Genomic DNA, 15,583 nt, shown 5'->3' with positions numbered 1-15,583 from the left:
AATAGCCATGGAACATTTCTACAAACGAGTGCGTATGTGTATGCAAAGCCGTGGACGCCATTTGCATGATGAGTTATTCCATAAATAACCCTATAGTCTGTACCTTATGATTCAACAAAACAATTACAGTCAAATGACTCAAAAGTGTGTTTTCTATTCAATTCAAAACTTATGTTGATTTTGGGACACCCTTTATTTCAATCAATATGAACTTAATATACATTGTAAAACCTTTTATGACTTGTGGTTGCAACTTGAATTGATTTTTATCAAATTTCAAAATGAAATTAAATGAATATTGATTGAACTGTAATCTCTTTAATGTTCCATTTTTATGGAAAAACTCATGACTGTCGAGTACAAGGGAAAATTTCTTCCTCTGTTCTGTGTATTTTCTTGAGTCATTAAGAAGAATTGTAAATTATTCAAAAGAATCTTCTTGTACTCTTTCCATCGATCAGAATAGGATATATTATTCTAATATACAGGACGCCCCGATATATTGTTGTCTACACTGCTGTGCTGTTCTCTTCGTATTCTCTAAATGTTTGAGCCATTGTGCTACTAATCGATCAATACACAAGTATAATACAAAGCGTTCAAATATGACTATTATGACAAGGCATATGTAGACTCTACACTACTTCTAGTTATCAGGGAGAAAAAAAATACTGGTCCTCTATTCATTATTGTCATATCGATGTTTCTGAGTTTTATATACCTACATATGTGTAGTTCCAAAAATTCAAGTTTTTTGAAGTTGAAAAAGCGATTCATTTAAGTGTTTTAACTGTTTGAACTGATTCCACCAGGTAGCTAATTAATCATCCCACATCGAACTTAATCTTTTTCCATGAAAATCACCAGATACATGATAGCTGTATATAAATAGTTGAGTCGTGGCAGGAATAATTTATATGTATAACATTCATACTAGATATTCCTGTAAGTATAGAGGGTACAACCATAGGTGCAGTACATAAAACGAATTGAAATATACATTGAACTAAAAAAATGCATGTTTGCATATTTTTCTATAGTTTCCTCGCCAAATGGAGTTCTATTCATTCGGATTGATTGTCATCAACCAATTAATTCTCCCGATTCGACTCTTCACAGCGTTGTCACATGAAATAATGTCCTGTCCATACTGTCCATTCTGATTGCTTCAGCCATCAAAGATTTTGCTGTCTACTTGTGATCTGGAAAACTGAATAAGCCCTCTGTTGAATGTAGGCCTTATGCCTATATAAAACTCAATGTTACTCAATGTTACAAATTGTTAACATATAACCTAAAAATAGAGTTGACAGTTGTCTGTAAAAATATACAAAAATAAATCAATATAGAAAATATATAGAATATAGATTTTATTATAAAATCCCAAAAAATCTCTGTGAAAAATATCCACATAACAACAGGTTATGGGCCCAGAGCTCTAAAAATAAAAACAATATATCATAAAACTCTCCAAGATGACTCAGGAAAATGAAGAAGTGAAAGACCTCGCCGTTCTTCAAGACCCAGCGTCTTTCGCTATGTGGGACTTCGAGATCAGAATTCTTTTCGCCATAAAAGACTTAATCGACATTGTCGATGGTACAGAAACACTAGAAAATTGTGTCAATGAAGAAAGTAAGAAACAGTGGAAGCAGAAAGACAGTGAAGCCAAATATTACATCATGAAAACCATTGATAAAAACGTTAAAACCCATGTTTTATGCCGTGAAACTTCACATGCAATGTATGAAAAGCTTAAATCAATATTCAAAAGAGACTCTTCTCAGAGGGCATAACAATTGCTCCAAGAATTCTACAGCTTCAAGTATAATAGATCAAAATATATGGCTAGCAACATAAGCGCTATGCAAAATCTTGCCTTCGAGTTGAATTAATTACAGAAAGAACAAATCACAGATAACATGCTCATTCCAAAAATATTGTCTATTTTACCAGAGGAAATCAACCATTTTACTACAGCATGGGATTCCATAAGAGAAGAAGAAAAAACTATAGAGAATTTAATCGGAAGACTTATCAGAGAAGAATCAAGACTGAAAAACAACAACGATGAAAGAGTTGCCTTCAAAACTACTTTCAAGAAGAACAAGAAGAATTTCAAACCTTGTCCTATATGCAAAAAAACAAACCATAAAGAAGAAGACTGTTTCCTCAAGAATAAACACGAGTCCAAGCAAAATTATCCTAAAGAAGACAAAAATAAACCCTGTACGATATGCAAAAAAACTAATCATAAGGAAGAAAACTGTTTTTTCAAACCTGGTGGAAAATTCAACAAACAGAATTATGGCAAAGACAACAGTGATGACAAAATCTCCTTTTATACATGTGAAGATGACTCCACAGAAGAGATGAACACAAGGAAGACAAAGCAACCTCAAGAAGCTGAAATACACATTACTGAAGAAAATAAGGATCTGGTGATGGTAGTAGATAGTGCATGTACCGGACATATGTGTAACAAAAGAAACCTACTGACAAATTTAAGGAAATATGAAGGAACTGTCAGAATTGCCAAATAAGGAAGTTCAATGAAAATGGTTGCTTCAGGTGAGTACGAAGGAGAAAACTGTATTTTAAAAGATGTGTCATATGTTCCAGATCTTAGCAGAAATCTCATATCCGTTCATGCAATAACAGAAAGTAACTGTGATGTTCTGTTTACAAAGACAAGTGTAATAGTCCTAAAAAATGAATTTACTGTTTTAGAGGGAGAAAAGTCCAAAAATGGTTTATACGAGTTGAAAATAAAACCGCAGAGTGAATCCTCCTTCCTATCTGAACAAGAAAAACAAGAGTGGCATCGTAAATTAGGTCATCCTAGCTCTGACCACACCTCGAAAATAACAAAAATCTGCAATGGTCTACCTCAAGAATTATGCTCTCCAAACAAATTCTGTGAATCATGTGCTAAAGTCATAGACCTATAAAACACATGGACGCGCCCTTCCAGTGAGTTTCGATAGCCACGAGTGCGGCCAACATGAGATGGAGCTAGTATGGGCAAGAAAACGTTACTTAGAACGCCTTAGCGCTAAGCGCATACGATTTATTTTGATTTTTTTTAAATAGGGAAAATTAGAAATGAAATTTGCTTAGAAATATTTCGATGATTTATTATAAACATAATTCTTTTAATTTAGGTATTGATTTCCGAGCTATATTGGCGCCCGTTAGAGATAAAAACAAGTATGTACCTATAATCGAATAAAAAAAATTAAACGAATATTAGTATCATTTAGATTGCGTTTAATGATCCAATTAGAACTAAAGAGCACAATTTTTGCTTTCGGCAACTATTCCTCCGAAAATACAACAGATAAATTCATGAAAAGTTTGTGAATAAATTGATTTGAATAAAAAGAATTGAGCACATTTTTAGACAACACAATATTCTGATTTCTTATTGGTTCAATATCTGAAAAAATATTTCATTGATCATTATTGATCAGAAGGTTGAAAAATAGACATTACAATCAGCATACTAAGTAATTTTTCAACTGAGGATAATTTTTAGGAAGCATATTTATATTTTGTCCCAATGGAAAAGCTCGCATTTTGGGCATTTATTTTCTCTTCTAATCTCAAATGCTTCTTGAGTATTTTTTTATCTAGATGAGAAAAGAATTGACATACATTCATTGATTTGAAATGAATAATTCAACTATGATATACCTAATGAATCGATTAATACATTCGAAGTTACTATACCTGTGAAATTTCACTTTATCTGTCTTTTCAACTCATTTCCTATTATTAATTGCACTCTACGAGGACACCATTATTACTTTCATAATAGAAAAAGGATACGACATTCAAAGTTGATCTAAAATTGATGGGAAAATTCTGAAATTTTCGATAAATACAAAGTGCAAACGAATGTTTTGCCCATACTAGCTCAATCTTATTTCGGCCGCACCCCCTCTCTCTCTACGCCGTGTCCACGTGTTTAATATGTCTATGGCTAAAGTCAAATTAAACAGAAAGCCATTTTCAACTGTTAGAGAGGGAGCAAAAAGACCTTTAGAAATAATACATACAGATTTGAGTGGACAAATAGATCCTCCTACATATGATGGATACAACCATTACATGACGATAATTGACGATTATACCCATTTTTGTACAACTTAGGGTAAAGCGGGGTAAGTTGAAACAGAGGGCAGGTTGAAACATTTTAAATTTCCCGCTTTTAGAGTCATTCAATTAGTGGCGCTACTACCCAATTCTAACATACCACCAGTTAACCTTACTTAGAAAGTCAGTTCGTGTTTGGCTGTTGAGTGACGAGTACGTGTGTGTTTTGGATCACGTAAAGTAAAATTTCATTATTCTCTTTGGAAGGCTGTGTTACTTTCGTGTTGGTTTTCATGATTTATTTTGATGTTGGTAAATATTTAGCATCTATTAATCTTCATCATAAGATATAAGGACTTCCATTTTGCTCATTTGGTTTTGCATCTTGTTGAAAAATTTCTAAAAAAACGTGGGTGGGGTACGATGAAACAAAACAAATGGGGCAGATTGAAACGTTTCATCCTGCCCCGATATCTGTTCTGGTTGGAATTTGCTGTTAAATTTTGTAACTAGGGCTATAATCATGAGGAATCGCATCAGGAAAACACAGCCATTTTGTCACGAGGATATGCAAAGTGCCGTAAAAGCAGTAATAACCGATGACATGAAAATTAGACCTGCTGCCATCCGATATAGAGTGGATCATGTGACACTAAGCCGGTAATTAATTGTTATTGACTACGATGTGGTAAAATTAATAAATCTTGAATATTTTCAGTTACGTTAAGAAACAGAGAGCCCTCGGAAAGAATCAGGAAATTATTCATTGCAAGCCACACTATCAGACCCGCCTTGTGTTTACGAAAGATCAAGAGTCCATACTTGCTGAATATTTGAAAACCTGTGCGAAAATGTATTACGGAAAAACTACAAGAAACACCCGTGAGCTGGCTTATGAAATGGCTACGCTTAATGGAATAAGAGTGCCAGAAAGCTGGCATAAAAATAAATCGGCTGGTTTAGATTGGATGCGAGGATTTTTTAAGAGAAATGGAACTTTGAGCATAAGACAACCAGAGAACTGCTCGTTGTCAAGAATGACATCTTTTACTAGACCAAATGTGGAGTTATTCTTCCACAACCTGGAAGAAGTTTTAAATAGATTTGGTGATCAACTCAATCTGGATGAAACGGCCACTAGCACAGTTCCAAGCAAATCTGTAAAAGTCATCGCCCATAAAGGTGCAAGGACCGTTTCCAATTCAGCATCTGCCGAACGCGGAATTTTAGTAACTACTACGTGCATTATTAGTGCATCAGGAAATTCGATTCCACCAGCCATGGTATTTCCACGTGTAAAATTTCGGGATCATAAATGGGAACAACACATGATTTATTTGACCAGGAAACTGCGTGGTATCTTATACAAATTTAAATATATAAGAGATTACATAAATAGTACTGAACACATGAATATTTTATATAATGCTCTTGTTAGTGATCCGGCAACATTGTAAAAAGCAATAAAAAGGCAGATGGGCACCGCGAGTGTGCAAGTCAAGTCAGTAGAGTACAGTCCACTGCGATGAAGAGATGACATGCTCTCCAATAAAGCATTTTACAATTTCGAGTGTTTTAATCTAGTAAAAAAGTGGTGAAACAATCCCCCACCCTGAGTTACCATAAATTTGGTCCATTCAACCGGATTGGATTGGAAAATAGTCCAAGAAAGGAAATAACAAGTGAAGTGAGCACGGAAAATTCCACGAGGCATCGTACGTATCAAGCGAGAAACAGAGAGGTCCGAGTCAACAGCGACGACCGAGACAAGGACACAAGGCAGCAGGTGGCGACGATCACGCAGGCAGCAGGTGACGAGTGACGACGATCACGCAGGCAGCAGGTGACGAGTGACGACGATCACGCAGGCACAAGGTGGCGACGACCACGCAGGCACCAGGAGACGACAATCACGCAGGCCCCAGGAGACGACGATCACCTAGGCAGGCGCAATAATAAGCAATAATCCAAGTATCCAAGTCGCGAGATAGCGCACATAGGCAATTGTGAGTACCTCCAACTCCCATCCACCTTCCGACAATTTCATTATTTAGACGGCTGTTTTGAATTTAATAATGGCGGATTTAGATTTAACGCAACTACGTTTCAAGCGTGGTTAATGCAAGGCAGCATTGACTCGATTAAAAAATTATTTGGAAAAACAAGATTTACAAATAGATGATAGTATTATTATGCAATTTAAAGTAAGATTAGATGCAATTAATAAAACATATTCGCAATTTGAAGAATATCAAGGTCATATTGAATATTTAGTTCAGTACGATGAAAAATCAAAAGAAGGTGATTGCGATCTAAAAGAAAAAGAAAGACAAATGTTTGAAGATGTTTTTTTCGAGGTTACATCTAGAATTCAAGCAATTTTATTAAACTATGAACAGCATTTAAGTGACTCAGACAATAAATCGATTAATAGCATATCCAGTATTAAAAACAGTTCAACACCATTAAAGTTACCTAGTTTCTGCGGAAAGTACGAAAAATGGCTTGAATTCAGAGATTTATTCATTTCATTAGTTCATGACAATAAGCAAGTTGATGAAATTCAAAAGTTTTATTATCTAAAATCATGTTTGAGTGGCGAAGCTTCCCAAAAAATAGAATCCATCCCAATTACTAGTGCTAATTATTCAGTAGCATTTTCAATTCTCAAGGATGCATATGAAAATAAAAGAATTATTATCGAAACCTATGTCAATAATTTATTTCAAATACCAGTAATGACAAAAGAAAATAGTTCGGATTTAAAAAATCTTTATGATTCATTCACTAAGAATTTGCGATCTTTAGAAAATCTTGGTCAACCAGTGAAGGAGTGGGATACACTTCTTATACATTTAATTGTCTCAAAGTTCGATAACAGGACCAGGAGAGACTGGGAAGGTTTTAACCTGAAAGGTGAATTACCCACAATGGACGAGATTAGTGAATTCCTGAAACAAAAATTTTTATTATTAGATAAATTAGGATTAAATTCTGAGAAAAAACAAGAAAATCATAAGATAGGTTTTAGAGAAAGAAAAACGAACGCATTTATGACGAGACAAGAAACAAATCAAAAGTATTCATGTTATTTTTGTAAGGAAGATCATTCTATATTTAAATGTGACAAGTTTTTGAGTTTAAATATTGAGGATAGAGTGAAAGAAAGTGAAAGGCTCAAGTTATGTAAAAATTGTTTAAATCCCAATCACAGCGTTAATGAATGCAACAGATCGAGCTGTAGAAAATGCAATAAGTATCACAATACTTTATTACACTGCGAAAATAAATCTAATGCTAATAGTCGAGTCAATACCACGGATAAGGATAAATGTAAGCGTGACAATACTAAAGATAATGTTTGTGGCATTTCAACGGAAATAAATACTTCTGAATCAATATCATTAGCAGCCATGGCAGGCAGCAAAACATTGTCTTTACTATCAACTGCAATAATAAATGTTAAAAATAAATATGGAAAATTCATAAAGGCACGAATGTTACTTGACCCAGGTTCACAAAGTAATTTTATATCTGAAAAATTATCAAATATGTTAGGTTTGGAAAAAATTCCAATAAAATACACTATATCAGGTATTGGTAACAGTTTCAGTGCAATCGCTAGATGCAAGATGATAATTAGCATATACTCTATGGTAAATGGATATTCTGAAACTATTCCATGTCTTATCTTACCTAAGATCACACAATATTTGCCAAGTCATGACTTTAATTCAAGCGTTTTGAACATATATATATATATCGGTTTTAAAACGTTTTTCTTCGTTGTCCGATGCCTAACTTCCATTCTCGACGGTTGTTCCACTGGTCTTCTCTCAGATCTCGGGCACTCATGGCTTTCCCGATTTCTTCCTTCCAAGTTTTCTTCGGTCTTCCAGGCTTTCTACGGTGTGTTGGTGTCCACATCATTGCAATCTTGGGCAGTCTAGTTCCTTCCATTCTTTGAACGTGACCGTACCATATGAGCTGTCTTCGTTCTATATCGGTCATTATCGAGCCATCTATTCCCATCTGTTGTCTCACGTCGTCGTTTTTCACTCTATCTCTACGAGATATACCCAGTGATCTTCGAAATACGTCCATTTCAGCAGCTTCAAGTTTTCTTCGATTGTGTTGTGTTATTCTCCACGTCTCTGCTCCATAAATCAAGCTACTCTTGATGAATGATTCGTAGATATTATATTTACGTTTCTTTCCGATGCTGTTACTCCAGAGCACACCATTTAGACATCCTATAGTTCTTTTAGCCTGTGTAACTCTCTTCTGTATTTCTTTATCATCCTTTCCAGACGTGTCGAATTCCACCCCGAGATAGGTGTATACGCTGCAGCATGCTACTTCACCTTCGTCTAGTTGGATGTTAGACTGCTCTGCTCCTATAGGAAGATATTTCGTTTTTTCTGTATTGAGTTCCAATCCCCAGTGCCTATACTCCTCTTGTAGTTTTCTGGCCATGTATTGCAAGTCATCTTTATCGTTTGCTATGACGACTTGATCGTCAGCAAATTGTAGGGTGTAAAGGCACGTTTCACCGATATCGATGCCCATTCCGCCACATTTCCTCTTCCATTGGTATAATGCCCGCGCTACATAGATCTTGAATAATGTAGGCGATATACAGCATCCTTGGCGAAGACCCTTATCTACCAGGAACTTTTCTGATAACCTGCTACCGACCTTTATTCTTGATGTCGTGCCCTCATACAGATTTTTTAGAGCTCTTATGAGGGTATGGTTGAGATTGGTTTCCTCTAAAACTCGCCATAGTTTTTTCACTGGGATAGTATCGTAGGCTTTTTTCAGATCTATGAACATTAGGTGAGTTTCCTGACCAACGGCGGTTCTCTTCTCTATAATTTGTTTTAAACAAAAGATGTTATCAGTGCATGTTCTTCCAGCCCGAAATCCAGATTGTTCTTCCTCTTCTAAGTTCTTATATTCTTCCTCTATCATGTCACGGATGAGTCTTCCATACAAACGGCTCAGAGTACTGGTTACGGATATTCCTCTGTAGTTCGAACAATCCAGTTTGTTTCCTTTCTTATGGACAGACGAAATATATGCCTCCTTCCATTCCTCAGGAACCGGCTCGCCATTCAAGTACTGATTAATACACCATGTAAGTTGTTCAAATAGTTGTTCCGACCCACACTTGATGAGTTCAGCTGGGATTCCTTCTGGACCTGCTGCGCGACCATTCTTCAATTTTTGCGCCGCATTCTTCACTTGTTCAACTGAAACTGTTATTTCGTCACCCTCTACGAGAACCCTCAGTGGAGAATTCAACAAATATTGTTCTCTGTTCTCAGTCAACAACCCTCTATAGTAGTCGAGCCATTTTTCCGTTGGTATAATTTGAATATTTGTCTTATTTTTTGCGTCAGATTTCAGGTTCCTGATGAATTTCCATGATTCGGAGGACTTTTTTCCACCCAGATATGTGTTGATCTCACTACACTTTTGGTCCCACATCTCTCTCTCGGCTTTATTTCTCAATCTTCTGGTTGTTCTCTTTATTTCCAAATATTGATCTCTGTCTTCCTGGTCCTTTGTATTTAACCATCTTAGATATAATTTCTTCTTCTGACGCACCAATTCTTCGATTTCCTCGTTCCACCATAAGTTCTTACTGTCTCGTTTTGTTTTGGTCCCGATTGCTTCCTCTGCAGCCTTTTTCATACCTTCTACTATGTTTCTATAAACTAGTTCTACGGGTTGCTGGTCCACTGTCTGCAGAAGTTTTTCATCCAATCTATTCTGGTATAATCTTCGAGTACTTTCATTTGTCAGACTGTTGACATTATATTCCTTATTTGTTGGAACGTTTTCTTCTTTGCTGTTGTCTGAGAGTTTCTGGGATCTATAAGGTATTATCATCTTTGCTCTGACTAGATAATGATCCGAACCGCATGTGACGCCTCGATACGATCTCACATCGTGTATTATAAAACTTGTGTTCTGTCTGGTTATCACATAGTCGATGACTGATCTCAAATTCCTTGTATGTTGTATCCATGTATATGTATGTATATCTTTATGTCTGAAGTAGCCGTTTGTTATTCTCAATTGATGTTGTTGACATATTTCAATGAGTCTCTCTCCGTTGTCGTTTGTATTCACTTCTCCGAAAGGACCTACAACGGCATCGTTAATTCTTTGTCCTACTCTACTATTTAGATCACCTAGTAGAAGAATCTCTCTTGTTTTTCCAATTTTCATAATCTCGTCGCTAACTTGTTCAAAAAACACATCCTTTTTCATTTGCGGTTCATCATCTGATATTGCGTATATTCCAAGGATCGCGATGGGATTTTGATTTATTGTGATATTGACCCTAATTATATTTTCGTTGATTGTCTCGAAATCCGTTATTTTGTTTTTATGTCTTTTGTGTATCATGATGGAAACACCTCTTTTTGCCCTTTCATGTTTTGGAACTCCAGTAAATATATGAACATAATTTTCGAAGAGTTCCGAGCCCGTACCCTTCTTCTTTGTTTCCGTTAATGCCGCTATTTCAACACCCAAGCTGAGGAGTTCTTTCGTCACTTCTTCCATCTTTCCTCTGATTCCCTGGACATTCCAAGTACCCACATTCAAAATCCTTTTCCGTAGCTTATGTCGTTGACCATGTAATCCATCCTTTCCGAGGCAATTGTTAGGCTTTTTAGTAAGTTGAGGTTTTACAAGTGACAGGGAACTAACCTGACGCCTTAACCCCCAACCGGGAGGGCCAGAATGTTTGTTCGAGGTTTTTTCCTCTAGATTAGTTGCCTTGCAGGGCTATGGAGACTAATCCTCCCCTTTTGGTTCAATACTAACCCTCGAGACCCGGGTTGCCACTTCCGCCGGATCAACCGTACCGAAGAACTTGTTCACCGCCGTTGTGGTCTTCGTCCGTCTCCCTGGACAAGGGGACTGCGTTATACCCCGCAGTACTAGGTCCCCAGCAGAACTTAGCCTCCGACTGAATGAGTCGGGCCCACCCCCGCGACTTGGACGCGCCTGCTGAGATTTATCTAAGTGGGATCAGAGAATGTGTCTCTGGTTCCCCTTAGATCGGGTTAATCATCGTGTATGTTGCCACGACGAACATTCCGGGAGATAAATTATTAGCAGATCCAGATTTCAATAAGAGTCAAGAAATTGATATTTTGTGCAAAATAAGGCTTGACAACGGTCTGATATTGCAAAACACTCAATTAGGTTGGATATTAGGCGGAGAGATAAGTAACTTTGGATTAAGAGCAACGAATCATGTTTCTAGTAACGTGGCAATTAATGACAATGAAGCGAACGAGTTATTGAATGAGAACTTAGAGAAGTTTTGGCAAATTGAAAATTGTACAAACATTGACATAAGAGATGAATGTTTGTGAGAAACATTTCATTTCAAATTTCAGTAGGGCTCCAGACAATAAATTTGTAGTAAAAATTCCATTTAAGGATGAGTCTTTTCAATTGGGAAAATCAAAGGAAATGGCAATTAAAAGATTCTATTACTTAGAACGCAAACTGGCAAAGAGCGCAAACGTTAAACAACAATACATAGATTTTATTGACGAATACTTACGATTAGGACACCTTAGAGAATTAGAGGTTGATATCAATGATCTCGAAGATGATGGTTCAGCATATTATGTTCCACATCATCCAGTTTTAAAGGATAGTGATACCACCCCATGCAGAGTTGTGTTTGACTTCTCAGCAAAATCAGACAATAATATTTCTTTAAATGACCTACAATTATCAGGACCTTCTATACAAAGTGAACTGATTGATATACTTTTAAGATTTCGAGTACCAACCTACGTTATAACGGCAGACATTTCCAAAATGTATAGACAGGTATGGCTTCACCACAGTCAAACTAAATTTCAAAGAATTTTCTGGCGGAATTCTGAAACAGAAAAATTAAAATGTTACGAACTATTGACAGTTACCTACGGGAGTAAGTCTTCTAGTTTTTTAGCGATTAGAGCAATGCAACAAATAGCTCATGAAAATGCGGAAAAATATCCAGCAGCTGCTAAATCCATAAAATTAAATTTTTATGTTGACGATTATTTAGATGGCGGAAACAATGAATCAGATGTTTTACAGTTACAATCAACAGTAACAAATTTATTGCGAGAATCAGGGTTTCAATTGAGAAAATGGTTAACAAACGCACCTAATCTTGTTGGTCGTTTCGATATTGGTCGCATTCAGCGGACGGAGCGCAAAACGCTTCTGCTACCCATCGGTAGCGGTAGCGGTCGGGAACATGTTGAACGTTCGCTGGCAAGCCGAGATAGGATAAGGCAGTCCAACGAGCTGTCACTATCAGCTGATTAGTTGAGAAGTCTGTAGGAAAGACGTAAACAAACGGATTTTTTAAGTTTCGTTAACCTTGTGCTGGTTAAGTCAGTTTTTTTTTGTGAAAAACATAACCTAGAATTCTGACGAATTACTTTGTTGCTCTAGTATATTTCCTATAACTTATTCAACATCCTTCTTTATTACCTTCCATCAATTTTCATTTCATTTTCCTCAACAAACTCAAGCTCGTGCATCTTCCACACTAAATAACAACTACCTACTCAGTTCAAGTCCAACTTTCGCTCCTTTCCGCTACCGCTACCTAGCACAAATCAAATCCGCTCCCAAAAGTGGCGTCCGCTCCAGAACGTGTTGAGAATGTAGCGCATATGTCACCGAACGTTTACGCTAGCGTTTGGTAACAGTTGCGCAACTGTTTCGTCCGCTGAATGCGACCATTGATAAGGACATTAAATCTAGCGTACTTAATTTGAGTGAAAATCAAAATAGTAAAACCTTAGGTGTGCGTTGGAATGCATCTTCTGATACTATCGAGTATGAAATAAATCGAGAATTAAATGATTTGAAACAGAGTAAAAACATAACAAAAAGATCAATTTTATCCACAATCAGTCAGCTATTTGATCCCATGGGCTTGGTTAGTCCTATAGTAATAAAGGCTAAATTCATTCTTCAGTTGGTTTGGAAAGAAAAAGGAAATTGGGACGATTCAGTATCAGATAGTTTGAACAGAAATTGGATTGATTTCTTAACTCATCTCCAAGAATTAAAAATTGTTAAAATTCCTAGACATGTTATTTGTGAAAATGCACGATATTTAGAGATTCATTTATTTGTTGATGCATCTGAAAAAGGTTACGGTGCATGCATATATATAAAGAGTCAAGGTTCAAGCGGAAGAGAATGTCACTTGATTTGTTCAAAAAGTAAGGTTGCACCTATCAAACAATTAACACTACCGAGATTAGAACTTTGTGCGGCATTTTTAGGTTCAAAATTATTAAATAAGGTTAAAACTGCAATGCAAATAGAATTTCAAAGAACATTTTGTTGGACAGACTCGCTTGTAGCATACCATTGGATAAAGGGTTCACCGGAGAGATGGAAAACCTTTGTAGCAAATCGAGTATCGATAATACAGAATTTGACGGACAGCAATGATTGGTACCATGTCAGATCCAAAGAAAATCCTGCTGATCTGATATCAAGGGGCGCCGTAGTGAGTGATCTAACTGAATTTTGGTTTCAAGGTCCTGGTTGGTTGCAATTAAACAGTGATGAATACCCTATAGGCAAAGACTGTAATACTTTGGAAGAAATTCCAGAAACAAGAACGGTTTCAAATATTGCTTCGAACAATGATGATTCAATTTTCACGAAATTCTCGGATTTAGGAAAACTGAAAAGAGTTGTTGCCTATTGTTGGCGATTTATATTCAATGCAAGGAAGTCTAGTCATAAGAAGGCTGGTCCTTTAAGTATAAGCGAGATAGATGAAGCATTCGACACTTTATTAAGAGTAGCTCAATTTGATTCATTTAGTCAAGAAATATCTGATTTAAGAAAACGAAAATGTGTGAAAAATTCAAGTTCACTTGTAAGCTTATATCCGTTTCTTGATTCAAAAAATATTTTACGGGTGGGAGGCAGGATTTCGAGAGCGAACTTTGCTTATAATAAAAAGCATCCAATAATTTTACCTAAAAACCATCCACTTACAATTTCTATAATGCGCAATGAGCATCAAAAATTACTTCATTGTGGTCCACAACAATTATTATTCACGATAAGAGAAAAGTTTTGGCCGTTAGCAGGTAGAAATATGGCCCGCAAAATTATCCATCAATGCGTTAGATGTTTTAAGGCAAACCCAAAGGCTTGCGAGTACATTATGGGTAATTTACCTTCAGAAAGACTATCTCAAGCATTTTTCTTATGTTTTAAGAGATTTATAAGTAGAAGAGGAAAACCAAACATGATTTTTTCCGATAATGGAACCCAGTTTGTAGGCTCGAACAATGAACTTTTGAATTTCTTCAAGTCTAATGGTGATTTGATCACTTCGCATTTTAGTAATGAGCGGATAACTTGGAAATTTATTCCACCAAAGGCGCCCAATTTTGGAGGCATTTGGGAATCATGCGTTAAGAGTACGAAACATCATCTAAAAAGAATAATAGGTAATAGTCAATTGCGTTATGAAGATTTTTCAACAATATTGTGTCAGATTGAATCCATACTCAATTCCAGACCACTTACCCCCCTTTCCTCTAGTCCTGATGATATGTCTCCACTCACGCCTGCGCATTTTCTCATTGGGTGACCCCTCACAAGTTTGCCTGAATCTAATTATGTAGATATTCCTGATGGTCGATTGAAGGTGTATCAGCAAAGGCAAAAGATGGTACAGTTATTCTGGAAACGATGGAGCAATGAGTATATCAATGGCTTGCAGACTAGGTTGAAATGGAAGGTCAATGGTTCCAACCTCATCAAGAATGAAGCATTGGTATTGGTAAAGGAAGACATCGTACCTCCTCTGATGTGGAAAATGGGAAGAATCGTAAATCTCCATCCAGGTGATGACAGCGTTGTGCGCGTTGTGTCAGTGCGTTACAGCGACGGTAGCATTCTCAAAAGGCCTGTTACAAAAGTGTGTGTTCTTCCTATTGACGAGAATATGAACTCAATTTGCGAAAAGAACGAATGTTAAAATTTAAGATTGAAAGAAAAAACTTAGTTGAATGCATACTCACCATTTATATTGTTCATGTATTCACAACACTGTTTATTTTGAAACATTATCTGTAGCAGTATTTTTTTTTGTTTAGTTTTTGTTTAAATGTAGCCATTTCAAGGCCGGCGGTATGTTAGTGATCCGGCAACATTGTAAAAAGCAATAAAAAGGCAGATGGGCACCGCGAGTGTGCAAGTCAAGTCAGTAGAGTACAGTCCACTGCGATGAAGAGATGACATGCTCTCCAATAAAGCATTTTACAATTTCGAGTGTTTTAATCTAGTAAAAAAGTGGTGAAACAATCCCCCACCCTGAGTTACCAGCTCTCGTGCAACCGCATTTATCGTATGGTGTGATTGGTTGGGGCGGAGTACTGGACAGTCACAAAAGAAGACTGGACGTAAT

General features: G+C 36.6%; 1 protein-coding gene across 1 annotated transcript; it reads left to right on the top strand.

The window, feature by feature from the left end:
• Positions 1 to 4,238: 4,238 nt before the first annotated feature.
• On the top strand, positions 4,239 to 5,920 carry LOC123319163. The gene is made up of 4 exons (XM_044906022.1): positions 4,239 to 4,410; positions 4,612 to 4,758; positions 4,817 to 5,338; positions 5,683 to 5,920. Exons 2-4 carry the CDS (start codon positions 4,622 to 4,624, stop codon positions 5,918 to 5,920), a joined length of 897 nt encoding a protein of 298 aa, XP_044761957.1. The 5' UTR covers positions 4,239 to 4,410; positions 4,612 to 4,621.
• Positions 5,921 to 15,583: the final 9,663 nt, after the last annotated feature.

Source organism: Coccinella septempunctata, chromosome 8, assembly GCF_907165205.1.
Source record: "Coccinella septempunctata chromosome 8, icCocSept1.1, whole genome shotgun sequence".
NCBI classification, from domain to species: domain Eukaryota; kingdom Metazoa; phylum Arthropoda; class Insecta; order Coleoptera; family Coccinellidae; genus Coccinella; species Coccinella septempunctata.
Note: the sequence above shows the minus strand (reverse complement) of the source record. Positions and strands in the feature narration are given on the sequence as shown.